Source organism: Scyliorhinus canicula, chromosome 26 (assembly GCF_902713615.1).
Source record: "Scyliorhinus canicula chromosome 26, sScyCan1.1, whole genome shotgun sequence".
Taxonomy (NCBI): Eukaryota; Metazoa; Chordata; class Chondrichthyes; order Carcharhiniformes; family Scyliorhinidae; genus Scyliorhinus; species Scyliorhinus canicula.
Genome location: NC_052171.1, coordinates 23,257,194 through 23,275,322, shown reverse-complemented (window position 1 = coordinate 23,275,322; position 18,129 = coordinate 23,257,194). Strand labels below are relative to the sequence as shown.

At 51.1% G+C, this 18,129-nt stretch overlaps 1 protein-coding gene across 1 annotated transcript in view; it reads left to right on the top strand.

Annotated features, from left to right (window-relative positions):
• The first annotated feature begins 7,831 nt into the window (after positions 1-7,831).
• LOC119957293 (adhesion G protein-coupled receptor A2-like) overlaps positions 7,832-18,129 on the top strand; it is a 153,458-nt gene continuing 143,160 nt past the window's right edge. The window contains exon 1 of the mRNA XM_038785130.1: positions 7,832-8,410. Coding sequence (XP_038641058.1) covers positions 8,208-8,410 — 203 coding nt within the window. The 5' untranslated portion in view covers positions 7,832-8,207. The remainder of the gene's footprint in view (positions 8,411-18,129) is intronic.

The window sequence follows — 18,129 nt, the reverse complement described above, 5'->3', positions numbered from 1 at the left end:
AAATCCTTTGAGCACAACGCTGTTTTCCTGAGAAGCACTGTTGTAAAAGTGGACCCTGGGAGGAGCTCGCACACAAACGGCCCATAGAGATTCCCAGTGCTGTTTGTAACCTGAGATTTGGTATTAAAATGCTGCACTCTTGGTGGGACGGGGTGGGGGGGGGGGGGGGGGGGGGACTGGTGAAGGTGCGGGGTTTAACACCTCTGAGTCTTTGAGAAAGATCCAGACCTCTGTCCCACTCCGCCCCGGCTATTACTGTTATCATGGAAGAAATGGCAGCAATTTTGAGCCGAGCACGTTTCCATAAACAGTGATGTGCTAATGAAAGATGATCTGTTTCAGTGATGTTGATTGTGGCCAGACAGAAATCCCCTGCTTCTCTTCAAATTGTGGCATTGGATCCTTTAATATCTATCTGATAGGTCCTCAACTTTGGTCAGCACGGTCGCACAAGCGGATAGCACTGTGGCTTCACAACCCTAGGGTCCCAGGTTCGATTCCGGCTTGGGTCACTGTCTGTGCGGAGTCTGCACGTCCTCCCCGTGTCTGCATGGGTTTCCTCCGGGTGCTCCGGTTTCCTCCCATAGTCCCAAGACGTGCAGGTTAATTGGATTGGACATGATAAATTGCCCTTAGTGTCCGCAAAGGTGAAGAGGGGTTATGGGGATAGGGTGGACGTGAGGGCTTAATGTGGGTCGATGCAGACTCAATGGGCTGAATGGCCTCATTCTGTACTGTATGTTCTATGTTATCTTTCTAATGATGACACCTCCAACACTGCAGCACTCCCTCAGTACTGACCCTCTGACAGTGCAGCACATCCTCAGTACTGACCCTCTGACAGTGCGGCACTCCCTCAGTACTGACCCTCTGACAGTGCAGCACTCCCTCAGTACTGACCCTCTGACAGTGTAGCACTCACTCAGTACTGACCCTCTGACAGTGCGGCACTCCCTCAGTACTGACCCTGTGACAGTGCGGCACTCCCTCAGTACTGACCCTCTGACAGTGCGGCACTCCCTCAGTACTGACCCTCTGACAGTGCGGCACTCCCTCAGTACTGACCCTCTGACAGTGCAGCACTCCCTCAGTACTGACCCTCTGACAGTGCGGCACTCCCTCAGTACTGACCCTCTGACAGTGCAGCACCCTCAGTACTGACCCTCTGACAGTGCGGCACTCCCTCAGTACTGACCCTCTGACAGTGCGGCACTCCCTCAGTACTGACCCTCTGACAGTGCGGCACTCCCTCAGTACTGACCCTCCCACAGTGCGGCACTCCCTCAGTACTGACCCTCTGACAGTGCAGCACTCCCTCAGTACTGACCCTCTGACAGTGCGGCACTCCCTCAGTACTGACCCTCTGACAGTGCAGCACTCCCTCAGTACTGACCCTCTGACAGTGCGGCACTCCCTCAGTACTGACCCTCTGACAGTGCGGCACTCCCTCAGTACTGACCCTCTGACAGTGCGGCACTCCCTCAGTACTGACCCTCTGACAATGCAGCACTCTCTCAGTACTGACCCTCTGACAGTGCGGCACTCCTTCAGCACTGACCCTCTGACAGTGCAGCACTCTCTCAGTACTGACCCTCTGACAGTGCAGCACCCTCAGTACTGACCCTCTGACAGTGCGGCACTCCCTCAGTACTGACCCTCTGACAGTGCAGCACTCCCTCAGTACTGACCCTCAGACAGTGCAGCACTCCCTCAGTACTGACCCTCTGACAGTGCGGCACTCCCTCAGTACTGACCCTCTGACAGTGCGGCACTCCCTCAGTACTGACCCTCTGACAGTGCAGCACTCCCTCAGTACTGACCCTCTGACAGTGCAGCACGCCCTCAGTACTGACCCTCTGACAGTGCGGCACTCCCTCAGTACTGACCCTCTGACAGTGCGGCACTCCCTCAGTACTGACCCTCTGACAGTGCAGCACTCCCTCAGTACTGACCCTCTGACAGTGCGGCACTCCCTCAGTACTGACCCTCTGACAGTGCAGCACTCCCTCAGTACTGACCCTCTGACAGTGTAGCACTCCCTCAGTACTGACCCTCTGACAGTGCGGCACTCCCTCAGCACTGACCCTCTGACAGTGCGGCACTCCCTCAGTACTGATCTACCCTCAGCATTGAAGTGCTCCTTCAGGATTGGTTTGGAGTGATATGGGATGGAGTCAGAGTGAGATGTTCCCGCTGCTGAAGGAAGCTTCACCTCCCGTCACGTGTTTAGAATAATGCCAATGTTTTCACATTTTTCCGAAGTGATGATACAAGGAGATGGAGGCAGCTTGCTGTCGAGGGGGAATGTGTGATGGAGTGGGTTTAGATTATTCTGATCTGGCTCAGACTCCAGGCCAGGCTGATTTGCTAAAAGCTCCTGTCTGCCAGCGGAGTCTGGAGGAATAAGGGACTGAAACAGTTCCATTGAGCTCGCATCTTCCCTGATGTCCTGCTTTTCCAAAACACTTTCTTTATTTTGAACATCAGTGTGACTGACATGAACCTATTCTACCCGTGTCAGCGTGTGAGAATGATGTGTCAGCGTGTGAGAATGATGTGTCAGCGTGTGAGAATGATGTGTCAGCGTGTGAGAATGATGTGTCAGCGTGTGAGAATGATGTGTCAGCGTGTGAGAATGATGTGTCGGCGTGTGAGAATGATGTGTCGGCGTGTGAGAATGATGTGTCGGCGTGTGAGAATGATGTGTCGGCGTGTGAGAATGATGTGTCGGCGTGTGAGAATGATGTGTCAGCGTGTGAGAATGATGTGTCAGCGTGTGAGAATGATGTGTCAGCGTGTGAGAATGATGTGTCAGCGTGTGAGAATGATGTGTCAGCGTGGGAGAATGATGTGTCAGCGTGTGAGAATGATGTGTCAGCGTGTGAGAATGATGTGTCAGCGTGTGAGAATGATGTGTCAGCGTGTGAGAATGATGTGTCAGCGTGTGAGAATGATGTGTCAGAGTGTGAGAATGATGTGTCAGCGTGTGAGAATGATGTGTCAGCGTGTGAGAATGATGTGTCAGCGTGTGAGAATGATGTGTCAGCGTGTGAGAATGATGTGTCAGCGTGTGAGAATGATGTGTCAGCGTGTGAGAATGATGTGTCGGCGTGTGAGAATGATGTGTCGGCGTGTGAGAATGATGTGTCGGCGTGTGAGAATGATGTGTCGGCGTGTGAGAATGATGTGTCGGCGTGTGAGAATGATGTGTCGGCGTGTGAGAATGATGTGTCGGCGTGTGAGAATGATGTGTCGGCGTGTGAGAATGATGTGTCGGCGTGTGAGAATGATGTGTCAGCGTGTGAGAATGATGTGTCAGCGTGTGAGAATGATGTGTCAGCGTGTGAGAATGATGTGTCAGCGTGGGAGAATGATGTGTCAGCGTGTGAGAATGATGTGTCAGCGTGTGAGAATGATGTGTCAGCGTGTGAGAATGATGTGTCAGCGTGTGAGAATGATGTGTCAGCGTGTGAGAATGATGTGTCAGCGTGTGAGAATGATGTGTCAGCGTGTGAGAATGATGTGTCAGCGTGTGAGAATGATGTGTCAGCGTGTGAGAATGATGTGTCAGCGTGTGAGAATGATGTGTCAGCGTGTGAGAATGATGTGTCAGCGTGTGAGAATGATGTGTCAGCGTGTGAGAATGATGTGTCAGCGTGTGAGAATGATGTGTCGGCATGTGAGAATGATGTGTCGGCGTGTGAGAATGATGTGTCGGCGTGTGAGAATGATGTGTCGGCGTGTGAGAATGATGTGTCGGCGTGTGAGAATGATGTGTCGGCGTGTGAGAATGATGTGTCGGCGTGTGAGAATGATGTGTCGGCGTGTGAGAATGATGCGTCGGCGTGTGAGAATGATGCGTCGGCGTGTGAGAATGATGCGTCGGCGTGTGAGAATGATGCGTCGGCGTGGGAGAATAATGCGTCGGCGTGGGAGAATGATGCGTCGGCGTGTGAGAATGATGCGTCGGCGTGTGAGAATGATGCGTCGGCGTGTGAGAATGATGCGTCGGCGTGTGAGAATGATGCGTCGGCGTGTGAGAATGATGCGTCGGCGTGTGAGAATGATGCGTCGGCGTGTGAGAATGATGCGTCGGCGTGTGAGAATGATGCGTCGGCGTGTGAGAATGATGCGTCGGCGTGTGAGAATGATGTGTCGGCGTGTGAGAATGATGTGTCAGCGTGTGAGAATGATGTGTCAGCGTGTGAGAATGATGTGTCAGCGTGTGAGAATGATGTGTCAGCGTGTGAGAATGATGTGTCAGCGTGTGAGAATGATGTGTCAGCGTGTGAGAATGATGTGTCAGCGTGTGAGAATGATGTGTCAGCGTGTGAGAATGATGTGTCAGCGTGTGAGAATGATGTGTTGTCTAACGTTGCTGCCCAGAGTCAGGCAGTATGTCATTGAGAATATCTCCTTTCACAGTGCACGTTTTGAGGTGGGCAGGGATAGTGATTAACGATCTGTACTCATAACACTGGATGAGTTCTCAAAGTGGGCCGACAGAATTTGTTATTTACACGCTATTACATGGCTACAGTCGCCTAAAACATCACTTCCTCCACCTCGGACACACTGGTGCTTTGCAAACCTTTGCTGAGGCATCAACAACACACACCCAACTCTCAACATCTACCATCTGGAAGGACAAGGGCAGCAGATACCTGGGAACCCCACCACCTGGAGGTTCCCCTCCCAGTCACTCCCCACCCTGACTGGGAAATATATCGGCCGTTCCTTCACTGTCGCTGGGGCAACATCCTGGAACTCCCTCCCTAACAGCACAGTGGGTGTACCTACACTTGAAGGACAACAGCGGCTCAAGAAGGACGTTTTCAGCTGACTGATTTGACCCAGTGAGGCGGCAGGTAGGATTGTTTTTTTTCCAGAATCTCCCACCAGCTTCTGAAGGGCAGTCAGGGATGGGCGATAATGTGCTGGCCCAGCCCACATATCGCAGGTTAATAAAGAAATAATAATCCAGCTGCCCTGCTGGAGAGAATGCAGCGCTGCAGGATCTCCCCTGGGCAGTCGGTGTTTCGCTGTGGAACGAGTGGATTGATTCTGTCACATGCAGAATAATAGGAACAGAGCAGGACAGACAATCCTGGGACCACATCCAGCACACAGCATGAACTTTGGCAGCATTTTCCATTTATCTTTTAAGAATCTGTAAATAAAAATCTGACGTCAGTCCGAGGGACCATTGAGCTGTTGGATTGTTACAACTAATTGATTGGTGTTCTTTCAGGAAGGGGCTTTATCGGCCCCTGTCTAATCAGCTTTAGGAGCAGAATTAGGCCATTCGGCCCCTCGAGTCTGCTCCGCCATTCGATCATGGCTGATCCCCTCCTGGCCTCAACTCCACCGTCCGGCCTGTTCTCCATAACCCTTCACCCCCATTACCGATTAAAAATCTGTCTAACTCCTTCTTAAATTTACTCATTGTCCCAGTGACACTCTGGGGTAGCGAATTCCACAGATTCACAACCCTTTGGGAGAAGTCGTTTCTCCTCAATGTCTGTTCTGCTGCCTCTGCTCCTAAAACTATGACCTCTCGTTCTAGACTGCCCCACAAGAGGAAGCATCAGCTCCACGTCTACTTTATCCATACCTTTCATCATCTTGTACATCTCGATTAGATCTCCCCTCATTCTTCTAAACTCTTCAGTCTCTCCTCATACGACAAACCCACCATCTCTGGAATCAACCTAGTGAACCTCCTCTGAACTGCCTCCACTGCCACTACATCCCTCCTCAAATAAGGAGACCAAAACTGTGCCCAGTACTGCAGATGGGGTCTCACCAATGCCTTGTACAGTTGCGGTGGTGGTGAGCTGCCTTCTTGAGCCGCTGCAGTCCATGGGGTGTAGGTACACCCACTGTGCTGTCAGGGAGGGAGTTCCAGGATGTTGCCCCAGCGACTGAAGGAATGGCCGATATATTTCCAAGTCAGGAAGTCTGGTAGGGGCTGGTTTAGCTCACTGGGCTAAACCGCTGGCTTTTCAAGCAGGCCAGCAGCACGGTTCGATTCCCGTACCAGCCTCCCCGGACAGGCGCCGGAATGTGGCGACTAGGGGCTTTTCACAGTAACTTCATTGAAGCCTACTCGTGACAATAAGCAATTTTCATTTCATTTCAAGTCAGGGTGGTGAGTGACTTGGAGGGGAACCTCCAGGTGGTGGGGTTCCCAGGTATCTGCTGCTCTTGACCTTCTAGAGGGTAGTGGTCGTGGGTTTGGAAGGTGCTGCCTGAGGATCCTTGGTGAGTTGCTGCAGTGCATCTTGTAGATGGTACACACGGCTGCCACTGTTTGTCGGTGCTGGAGGGAGTGAATAGAACATAGAACATTACAGCGCAGTACAGGCCCTTCGGCCCACGATGTTGCACCGTCCTGTGATACCCTTCTAAAGTCCCTCTACACTATTCCCTTATGTTTGTGGCTGCTTTGTCCTGGATGGTGTTGAGCTTCTTGAGTGTTGTTGGAGCTGTTGAGATTACTCGGATTGTACAGGAAGTAAGCAGGCCAGCTGACATGGTCCATCTGGTGTTAATGCCTCCTCCAATCCCTCTTCATCTCAGTCTCCCAGCAAATCATAGAATCCCCACAGTGCAGAAGGAGGCCATTCGGCCCATCAACTCTCAACTTGGAAAGAGCACTCGACCCCTGTCCACTCACCGGTCCACCTCACCCTATCCCCCTAACCCCATAATCTAACCTGCACATCCCTGAACGCATGGGGGCAATTTAGCATGGCCAATCCACCTGACCTACACATCTTTGGACTGTGGGAGGAAACCGGAGCACCCGGAGGAAACCCACGCAGACATGGGGAGAACGTGCAGACTCCGCACAGACAGTTATTTGAGATCGGAATTGATTTGATTTATTGTCACGTGTACCGAGGTACAGTGAAGAGTATTGTTCTGCGTACAGTCCAGGCAGATCGTTCCATTGAACATGGATCCCCGGTGATATGAAGCAGCAGTGCTAGTCATTGTACCACCGTCCCACACTTACCATGCTGCCCTTCTATCCTCTCCCCCTCCCCCTGTTGGATTGCTTTGGGAAAATGGGGGATTTTGAAAAAACAAATTCTGCACTCCCATTGCCCAGTCAGCTGCAAATATCCTTCCTCAGGCTTTACGATGAAGGGGAATAGACTTTGCCACACTTTCCCCAGCGAAGGCGGCTGTGCTGCTCAGTCAGAATGCCTCAGCTACCTCCTCAGGGAATTCTGCATGCAGTATCTCTCAAACACCAGGGGCGGCACAGTGGCTAGCACTGTGGCTTCACAGCTCCCGGGTCCAATTCCAGTCTTGGGTCACTGTCTGTGCGGAGTCTGCACGTTCTCCCCGTGTCTGCGTGGGTTCCCTCCGGGTGCTCCGGTTTCCTCCCACAAGTCCCGAAAGACGTGCTGTTAGGTGAATTGGACATTCCGAATTCTCCCTCTGTGACCCGAACAGGCGCCGGAAAGTGGCGACTAGGGGCTTTTCACAGTAACTTCATTGCAGTGTTAATGTCAGCCGATTGGTGACAGTAATAAACATTATTTTGCTTTTATTTTTTATGTTTGTGGAACCTTTCCAGAGAATCCTGTCTGGTGCAAAGTGTTCCTTTAAATCCAGTCTCCTTCCTCTCCACCTTTGACATGTTCTTTACTCGACTCCCTGAAGTTTGGAAAGGAGAGAAAAGTTTCTGACTGGCGTGGAGTAGGGAGTTTGCTGTGAGTATGCTGTGGAAGATGTTGTCTCTAGGACCCGGGATGGGAATGGGATTGGGAATGGTGGGGGTAGTCCTGCCTCTCTCTGTGAGATCTGGGACTGACAGGCAATCTGCAAGAGCTCCTGCATTCTGGCACTTTTTGGGCGTTTGGAAAAGTTCAGCACAGCTTGGGGATTTGCGCCTGTTTGGTGGAGAAGGGTCTGTTTGGGTTGCGGGGCTGACAGGGGAATGGGGCGGACTGGAGGAGCCTGACTCCGGGCTGGATGTGGAGCAGAGTAACGGGACGCAGATTGCCTGAACTGAACAGCAAACATGGACTGAGCCGACAGGGGAGCAGCAGCAACATGTTGCAACCCACTTCCCCACTCCCACAAACTTTGTGACAGGGGGGGGGGGGGGGAAAGTTTGGAGAAGTTTTCTTGGCTGCTGTGTCGAGGGGAAGTGTGGAGGATGTGCAGCTTTTTGCAGTGAACACTTCACCATGATCCTGCTACTGGGCTGCCTGCTTCTGCTGGCCTGTCACACACACTGCTGCCCAGAGCTCCTCACCAACACTTGTGTCTGCATTGAGGACAGGTCCAAGGGACCCACCTACCCTCACATCAGGAGGAGGGTGCTGTGCAGCAAACAGGAGCTGGTGGATACCCCACAGCCCAGCCTTCTGCCCAACAGGACTGTGCATCTGTGAGTCACTACTGCCTGCTTTTTATTCTTCTGTCCCAGGGAAGGATGCTAAAATAGTGTGTGGGTGTCTGTTTGTGTCTGTCTGTGTGTGGGGGTGTCTGCGTGCGTGTGTCTGTCTGTGTGTGGGGGTGTCTGCCTGTGTTGTGTGTCTGTCTTGGTGTGTCTGTCTGTGTGTGTGGCCATCTGTGTGTCTGCCGGTCTGTGTGTGTCTGTCTGTGTGTGTGTGTCTGTATGTGTCAGCGTCTGTGTCTGTATGTGTCAGTGTCTGTGTGTGTCTATGTGTGTGTTGCTGTGTGTGTGTGTGTGGCTGACTGTGTGTCTGTATCTATCTGTGCGTGTAAGTGTGTGTGTGTCAGTGTGTCTATCTGTGTGTGTGTGTATATCTATCTGTGTGTGTGTGTGTGTGTCTGTCTGTCTGTCAGTGTGTGTGTGTCTGTATCTATCTGTGTGTGTGTGTCTGTCTGTCAGTGTGTGTGTGTCTGTATCTATCTGTGTGTGTGTGCCTGTCTGTGTGTGTGTGTGTGTATGTCTGTGTCTGTGTGTGTGTGTCTGTCTGTCTGTGTATGTCTGTGTCTGTGTGTGTGTGTCTGTGAGGGACATGCTGTCAGCTTGTCAGTCACTCAGTTCCTTGTTGTTTGGCCGTGGGCTCCCAGTTAATGGGACTGCAAGGGGCGAATAAAAGTGAGAATAAAACCAGCAAGGACCGAGTCAGGAAAATAATTACCCATCCAACAGAGACAATAAATAAATCCAGAAACGTCCGGAGTAAATACAGGCCGTGTCAATCCCCAACAAACCAATTGAGCAAATGCAGACATTGAGGAGGACACACAAGCTGAAAATATAAAATCAGCAATTAGATCCCAATTGAACGTCAAGAGAGACACAGAGAATGCGAACCGGAGTCCATTCGGCCCATCAAACCCATTCTGTTCAATACGGCCATGGCTGATCCTGCATCGCAACGCCAGTGCTGCACTGTGTTCAGAATAAAGTAACAAAATAATTAACGCCCATAGCATTAAATCAACAAAGAATTCAAAATGTGATTTAAATAGGAAGAAAGAGGCAGAATTTGAACAGAGGGTGAGGGTGGGTGATGGGGGTGGGGTGGGTGATGGGGGTGAGGGTGGGTGATGGGGGTGGGGTGGGTGATGGGGGTGGGGTGGGTGATGGGGGTGGGGTGGGTGATGGGGGTGGGGGTGGGGTGGGTGATGGGGGTGGGGTGGGTGATGGGGGTGGGGTGGGTGATGGGGGTGGGTGATGGGGGTGAGGGTGGGTGATGGGGGTGGGGTGGGGTGGGGTGGGTGATGGGGTGGGTGATGGGGGTGGGGTGGGTGATGGGGGTGGGGCGGGTGATGGGGGTGGGGTGGGTGGGGGTGCACACAGTAGTGTTTGATAGACTCAGAATTCCTTTACACTTCAGGCTGAATTGTAGAATATCACAATTTGTGTTCAATTCAGAGATTGGCTCCCATGACTGTGACTGCCCCTTACAGCAATTGGTCAAGCAAGCTGTGGGAGGGCTAAAGGTTACCAGGGTAGGGAACCGGAGGAAACGGTACCCCATCTCACAGCCCCCCTCCCCCCTCCCCCAGTCTGACTGCCCCAGAGACGCAGCTGAACAATTTGTATTAAGGCCTATAGAACAGTCGTCAATGTGTAGACGAAAGCTCACAGCAGAATTAGGCAACACCAAGGTGATCGGTGTTGGATGGGGCATGAATATCGGTCAAGACACTGGGGAGAAGTGCAGCAAGCTGAGAGAGAGAGAGAGCAAACGGGGCCCCGATGTAATGTCTCCTTCAAAAGGACAGAGTCAGTGAGGGTGCAGCTCTCACTTACTGTCATGGGGCAGTGCTCTGGGGTTGAACTTGACCCTGCAGCCTTCTGACAGGAAGACAAGATATCCGCTCACTAAGCCGCTCCAACTGGAGATCTGTCCCAAGGCACCAACTGACCTGAAGGGGAAACTCTAGCAGTCAGTCTTTCGAGCCAGAATCCACTGTGGAAGGTTTTTATTCAGACCCAGCCCCAGGGTCACCAGCTCCCTGAACATCAGGTCCATTTGTACTTTCTCCCTTTAAATTCAGGAAAGTTGAGTTCTCCCCAAGTGCTGAACCCTTTATGTCGGTGCGCTATTCAGCCATAGGAAGCAGCAAACCTCCTGTCCAGCTTTCGATGTACATCTGTATAGCCCATTTGAGTGCGGCCCACGAGACGTTTTGCTGACTGTTCTCCACGCGCAGAATTGCCACATTCCTATAGATGTTTTCCTGACCGGCTTGTCTGATTCACGCAGGAGCACAGTGGTTAGCACTGTTAATTCACAGCCCCAGGTTCGATTCCCGGCTTGGGTCACTGTCTGTGTGGAGTCTGCACGTTCTCCCCCGTGTCTGCGTGGGTTTCCTCCGGGTGCTCCGGTTTCCTCCCACAAGTCCCGAAAGACGTGCTTGTTAGGTGAATCGGACATTCTGAATTCTCCCTCTGTGTACCCGAACAGGCGCCGGAATGTGGCGACTAGGGGCTTTTCACAATAGCTTCACTGCAGTGTTAATGTAAGCCGACTTGTGACAATAAAGATTATAGATTATTATAAAGTGAGGGGGAGTGAATTGAGGAGTGTGCTGATTGTTCACAATATTGACTGTGAGAGCCATGCGCTCCCTCTGTGTAAAGATTTGTTTTGTTTTTACCATTTGAAGTTGATGACAGTTCTATTAATATATAAATGATTCAGCATTTTCTATAACTTGTCATGAAATAATCCATGTATTAAATGCCACTTAAATGTCAATCTTATTGAAGGTTCACAGTTAGTGAACAAGCCCAATTTCAATATCAAGGGTGATTTATTAGCTTGGATCGAGGATTGGCCAACAGAAAGTACAGAGTGGGATAGAACATAGAACATAGAACAGTACAGCACAGAATAGGCCCTTCGACCCTCAATGTTGTGCCGAGCCATGATCACCCTACTCAAACCCACGTATCCACACTATACCCGTAACCCAACAACCCCTCCCCCCGCCCCCCCCCCCCCCCCCCTTAACCTTACTTTTATTAGGACACTACGGGCAATTTAGCATGGCCAATCCACCTAACCCGCACATCTTTGGACTGTGGGAGGAAACCGGAGCACCCGGAGGAAACCCACGCACACAGGGGGAGGACGTGCAGACTCCACACAGACAGTGACCCAGCCGGGAATCGAACCTGGGATAAATGGGGACTTTTCTGGTTGTCAGGATGTAACTGGAGGGGGGGACACACAGAGTTCAGCCCTTCGCCCCAACTATTTACAATCTATATTAGTGACTTGGATGCAGGGATAGAAGGCTTTGGAGCCGAATTTGTAGATGATACTAAAATAGGTGGGACAGAAAGTTGCACCGAGGAAGTAAGGAATTTACGAATAGATAGGTTCAGTGAGTGGGCCAAAATGTGGCAGATGGAGTTTAACGTGTATAATTGTGAGGTCGTCCATTCTGGGTGGTTATCCATTATTATCGAAATGGAGACAGGCTTCAGAGTGCGTCGGTGTAGAGAGATCTGGGGGTCCTTGTGTATGAATCACAGAAAACTAGGTACAGCAGCTAATAAGGAAGGCAGAGGGAATTTTGGCCTTTATAGCTACAGGAACAGAGTATAAATATCGGGAAGTGTTGGTGCAACTGTACAGGTCATTGGTGAGACCCCACCGGGAGTATTGTGCACAGTTTTGTCCCCTTATTGGAGGGGGATGTAGTTGTATTGGAGGCAGTTCAGAGGAGGTTGACGAGAGATGAGGGATTTGTCGTATGAGGAGAGATTGAGCAGTTTAGGCCGATACTCTCTGGAGTTTAGAAGAATGAGGGGAGATCAAATTGAGGTATATAAGATGATAAAAGGTCTGGATAAAGTAGACGTGGAGCGGATGCTTCCTCTTGTGGGGCAGTCTAGAACGAAAAGTCATAGTTTTAGGGCAAGGGGGAGCAGATTTAAAACAGATTTGAGGAGAAACTACTTCTCCCAAAGGGTTGTGAATCTGTGGAATTCGCTACCCCAGAGTGCAGTGGATGCTGGGACAGTGAGTAAATTTCAGGAGCAGTTAGACAGATTTTTAATTGGTAATGGGTTGAAGGGTTATGGAGAACGGGCCAGACGGTGGAGTTGGGGCCAGGAGGATATCAGTCATGATCATAATGAATGACAGTGCAGGTTCGAGGGGCTGAATTGCCCACTCCTGGCTCTTATGTTCTGATGTTCTTGTAGCCCACTGAGATGAAGGAGGGAGAGCCAGTCCTGCGACCCACTCTCCAGCCCAGCTTTCCCATCACTGCCGGACACTCTCACACTGCTGCACTTGGCAACAGTCATCACAAGCAACAGCAACTCTGACCAATTCCACCGCCTCTAACTTGGGGCATTTTGGAACTGATTTCCGTAGATCTTTATAATAACTCTGGCAGCCTGGCTCAGTGGATAGCTTGTGAGAAGTTTCTACATTCAGTACCTGCTCCAGAGACATTGCCACATATCGGACTGTAACCTCCAGTGCAGAGGGAGTGCCGCACAGCCGGATGCTCTGAGCGTCAGTTGTTAAGCATGCCTGCTCTCTCTCAGGCAGATGAAACTTTGAAAATGGAGCAGGGGAGCACCTTACAAAATCGAAGCCAATGGATAGGATAGGAGGGGCAATGTGAGGTTGAATTTAAAATAAAATTCAGGACAGTAAGAAAGGGAGTGGTGGAAAATGGTTACTTTTTCAGATAGGTGGATGGAGGACAGGCAGAGTCTGCTAGGCTCTGTGCAAGGGAATGACTTGGATATCGGAATAGAGTCAAATTTCAAAAATTACAAAAAAATTTAAAGTACCCAATTAATTTTTTGCAATTAAGGGGCAATTTAGCATGGCCAATCTACCTAACCTACACATCTTTGGGTTGTGGGGGCGAAACCCACGCAGACACGGGGAGAATGCGCAAACTCCACACGGACAGTGACCCAGAGACGGGATCGAACCTGGGACCTCAGCGCCGTGAGGCAGCAGTGCTAACCACTGCACCACCATGCTGCCCCTAAAATTACAAAATTTATTGATGATGCCAAGCTTGGAGGTGGAGCAGAAAGTGAGAATGCTCCTCACCCACTGCAGCAGGACATGGCTAAAGGGGCATGGGCAGACACTCGACAGGTCGAATTTAATACCGAGAAGTAGGAGAGGATGCCAGAAGGATTGGGGAGAGGAAATACTGACTTGATAGCATGGATAGGGGGTTAGCAGCACGGTTAGATTGGAGAAACTGGAGGCTGGAGAATTGCGGCTGAGGGGAGATCTGATCAAGTTGTTACGAGAAATCTGATCAAGTTGTTAAGGGGCAGCAGGGTAGCATGGTGGATAGCACAATTGCTTCACAGCTCCAGGGTCTCAGGTTCGATTCCCGGCTGGGTCACTGTCTGTGCGGAGTCTGCACATCCTCCACGTGTGTGCGTGGGTTTCCTCCGGGTGCTCCGGTTTCCTCCCACAGTCCAAAGATGTGCAGGTTAGGTGGAATGGCCGTGATAAATTGCCCTTGGCGTCCAAAATGGCCCTTAGTGTTGGGTGGGGTTACTGGGTTATGGGGATAGGGTGGAGGTGTTGACCTTGGGTAGGGTGCTCTTTCCAAGAGCCGGTGCAGACTCGATGGGCCGAATGGCCTCCTTCTGCACTGTAAATTCTATGATATTCTATGATGAAATGATTTTGGTGAGGTAGACCAATAAAAGCTTTTCCTGGCATTAATACTTAGACGAGGGAAGTGGACGCACTGTTGCCAACTTTGCGGGTGACACAAGAATAGGTGGGAAGGAAGTGGCGAGGGTGGCACACAGAGTCTACAGAGGGATATTGACAGGTTAGGGGAATGGGCAAGAACTCGGCAGATGGAATACAAAGTGGGAAAATGGGAAGTTCTGCACTTTGCTGGGAAGAATAAAGGAGCTGAATATTACTTAAATGGAGAGACGGCAGAAAGCAGCAGCACAGAGGGATTTGGGGATTGTCCTGCATAAATCACAAAAAGCTGGTTTGCAAGTTCAGCAGGTAATGGGGAAGGCAACTGGTATGTTGGCCTTTATTGCAAAGGGAATGGAGTCTAAAAATAGGGAAGACTTGCTGAAGGCAAGGGGATAGGGATAGGGTTAGACCGTACCTGGAATGCTGTGAACAGCTTTGATCCACTTATCTAAGGAAAGATATACCGGCATTGGAGGCCGTCCAGAGAAGGTTCACTCCGGGTGTGGAGGGATTTTCTCATGAGGAGAGGTTGAGTAGGTTGGGTCTGTGCTCAGAAGAATGAGAGGCGACCTTATTGAGACATATCGGATTCAGGGTGAGTTTGACAGAGTCGATGCTGAGAGGTTGTTTCCCCCTGTGGGAGAGTCTAGGACCAGAGGGCAGAATCTCAGAGTGAGGGGGTCGCCCCATTTCAGACAGAGATGAGGAGGAATCTCTTCTCTCCGAGGGGAGTGAATCTGTGGAATTCTTCACCGCAGAGAGCTGGAGAGGCCGGAGCGTTAAGTGTGTTCAAGGCTGAGACAGATTTTTATTCTGTAAGGGAATCGAGGGTTATGGGGCGAAGGTGGGAAAGAGGAGTTGAGGATCAGATCAGCCATGATATCATTGAACAGACATGATGGGCTGAATGGCCCACATCTGCTCCCACATGTTGTGGTCACTGATAACATATCCTTCTTTTCATTTCTCCTTCAGATGCTTATCCAGCTTCCCTTCCCGTACATTGACATTATTGACATCAGCTTTTTTGTGTGGTAGCTTCCTCCAGCCTCTTCCTTCACTCTGGGTAAAGGAGCAGAGAAATTCCTTTCAATGATAATGTATGACATTTGGAGAATGTGAAAATGAAGCAGTTACCGGCATAACAGCAGCGACTGTAATTTATCTGAAATTCACCAGCTAAAACAGGACATCCCATAGTCACTTTTCCGTGAAACTTGGTCCTCTCTTAGATAGATAGATAGAGAAATACAGCACAGAACAGGCCCTTCGGCCCACGATGTTGCGCCGAACTTTTGTCCTAGGTTAATCAAAGAATTTTGGACAATTTTTCATGGCCAATCCACTCAACCTGCACATCTTTGGACTGTGGGAGGAAACCGGAGCACCCGGAGGAAACCCACGCAGTCACGGGGAGGATGTGCAGACTCCACACAGACAGCGACCCAAGTCGAAATCGAACTTGGGACCCTGGAGCTGTGAAGCAATTGTGCTATCCACAATGCTACCGTGCTGCCCTTAAGAAGTTAACCTACACTCCATTATTCTACCCTAATCCATGTACCTATCCAATAGCCGCTTGAAGGTCCCTAACGTTTCCGACTCAACTACTTCCACAGGCAGTGCATTCCATGCCCCCACTACTCTCTGGGTAAAGAACCTACCTCTGACATCCCCTCTATATCTTCCACCATTTATCTTAAATTTATGTCCCCTTGTAATGGTGTGTTCCACCCGGGGAAAAAGTCTCTGACTGTCTACTCTACCTATTCCCCTAATCATCTTATAAACCTCTATCAAGTCGCCCCTCATCCTTCTCCGTTCTAATGAGAAAAGGCCTAGCACCCTCAACCTTTCCTCGTAAGACCTACTCTCCATTCCAGGCAACATCCTGGTAAATCTCCTTTGCACCTTTTCCAAAGCTTCCACATCCTTCCTAAAATGAGGCGACCAGAACTGCACACAGTACTCCAAATGTGGCCTAGCCAAGGTTTTGTACAGCTGCATCATCACCTCACGGCTCTTAAATTCAATCCCTCTGCTAATGAACACTAGCACACCATAGGCCTTCTTCACAGCTCTATCCAGTTGAGTGGCAACTTTCAAAGATCTATGAACATAGACCCCAAGATCTCTCTGCTCCTCCACATTCGAACCACCGAATTCCTACAGTGCAGAAGGAGGCCATTCGGCCCATCGAGTCTGCACTGGATCTTGGAAAGAGCACCCTGCTTAAGCCCACGCCTCCACCCTATCCCTGTACCCAGAAACCCCACCTCACCTTTTGGACACTAAGGGACAATGTATCATGGCCAGTCCCCCTAACCTGCACATCTTTGGACTGTGGGAGGAAACCGGAGCACCCGGAGGAAACCCACATACACACGGGGAGGATGTGCAGACTCCGCACAGACACCCGAGGCCGGAATGGAACCCAGGAGCTGTGAGGCAGCAGTGCGAACCCACTGTGCTACCCCAAACTCTTCTCCAACTCATTTAAAACGAATGTAGCCAAACAGATCAGTACTCACTGTGAATCTAGAGATTTGCAAATCATTATTTGCTACCTGGTAATAGGTATGGCTGCCAGATAGTGAGCAGTGAAGAGGACCAAGGGATAGAACAAAGGCATGGAAATTGAATCAAGGAATACATCAATCATAACCTGAATAGTGGAGGCAGGATTGAGGGGCTGAATGGCCTCCTCCTGTCCCTGTGTAACAGGCTGGAGAGGGACTGAATGGCCTCCTCCTGTTCAGGCTTGAGAGGGGCTGAATGGGCTTCTCCTGTTCCTGTGTAACAGGCTGGAGAGGGGCTGAATGGCCTCCTGTTCCTGTGTAACAGGCTGGTGAGGGGCTGAATGGGCTCCTCCTGTTCCTGTGTAACAGGCTGGAGAAGGGGCTGAATGGGGCCTCCTGTTTCTGTGTAACAGGCTGGAGAGGGGCTGAATGGGCCTCCTGTTCCTGTGTAACAGGCTGGAGAGGGGCTGAATGGGCTCCTCCTGTTTCTGTGTAACAGGCTGGAGAGGGGCTGAATGAGCTCTTGTTCCTGTGTTACAGGCTGGAGAGGGGCTGAATGGGCTCCTGTTCCTGTGTAACAGGCTGGAGAGGGGCTGAATGGGCTACTCCTGTTTCTGTGTAACAGGCTGGAGAGGGGCTGAATGGGCCTCCTGTTCCTGTGTAACAGGCTGGAGAAGGGGCTGAATGAGCTCTTGTTCCTGTGTTACAGGCTGGAGAGGGGCTGAATGGGCTCCTCCTGTTCCTGTGTAACAGGCTGGAGAAGGGGCTGAATGAGCTCTTGTTCCTGTGTTACAGGCTGGAGAGGGGCTGAATGGGCTCCTCCTGTTCCTGTGTAACAGGCTGGAGAGGGGCTGATTCGCCTCCTCCTGTTCCTGTGTAACAGGCTGGAGAGGGGCTGAACAGGCCTCCTGTCCCTGTGTAACAGGCTGGAGAAGGGGCTGAATGAGCTCTTGTTCCTGTGTTACAGGCTGGAGAGGGGCTGAATGGGCTCCTCCTGTTCCTGTGTAACAGGCTGGAGAGGGGCTGAATGGGCCGCCTCCTGTTCCTGTGTAACAGGCTGGAGAGGGGCTGAATGGGCCTCCTGTCCCTGTGTAACAGGCTGGAGAGTGTCTGAATGGGTCTCCTGTTCCTGTGTAACAGGCTGGAGAGGGGCTGAATGGGTCTCCTGTCCCTGTGTAACAGGCTGGAGAGGGGCTGAATGGGCCTCCTGTTCCTGTGTAACAGACTGGAGAGGGGCTGAATGGCCTGTTCCTGTGTAACAGGCTCAAGGAGGGGGCTTAATGGGCCTCCTCCTGTTCCTGTGTAACAGGCTGGAGAGGGGCAAATGGTCCTCCTCCTGTTCCTGTGTAACAGGCTGGAGAGGGGCTGAATGGTCCTCCTTCTGTCCCTGTGTAACAGGCTGGAGAGGGGCTGAATGGGCCTCCTCCTGTTCCTGTGTAACA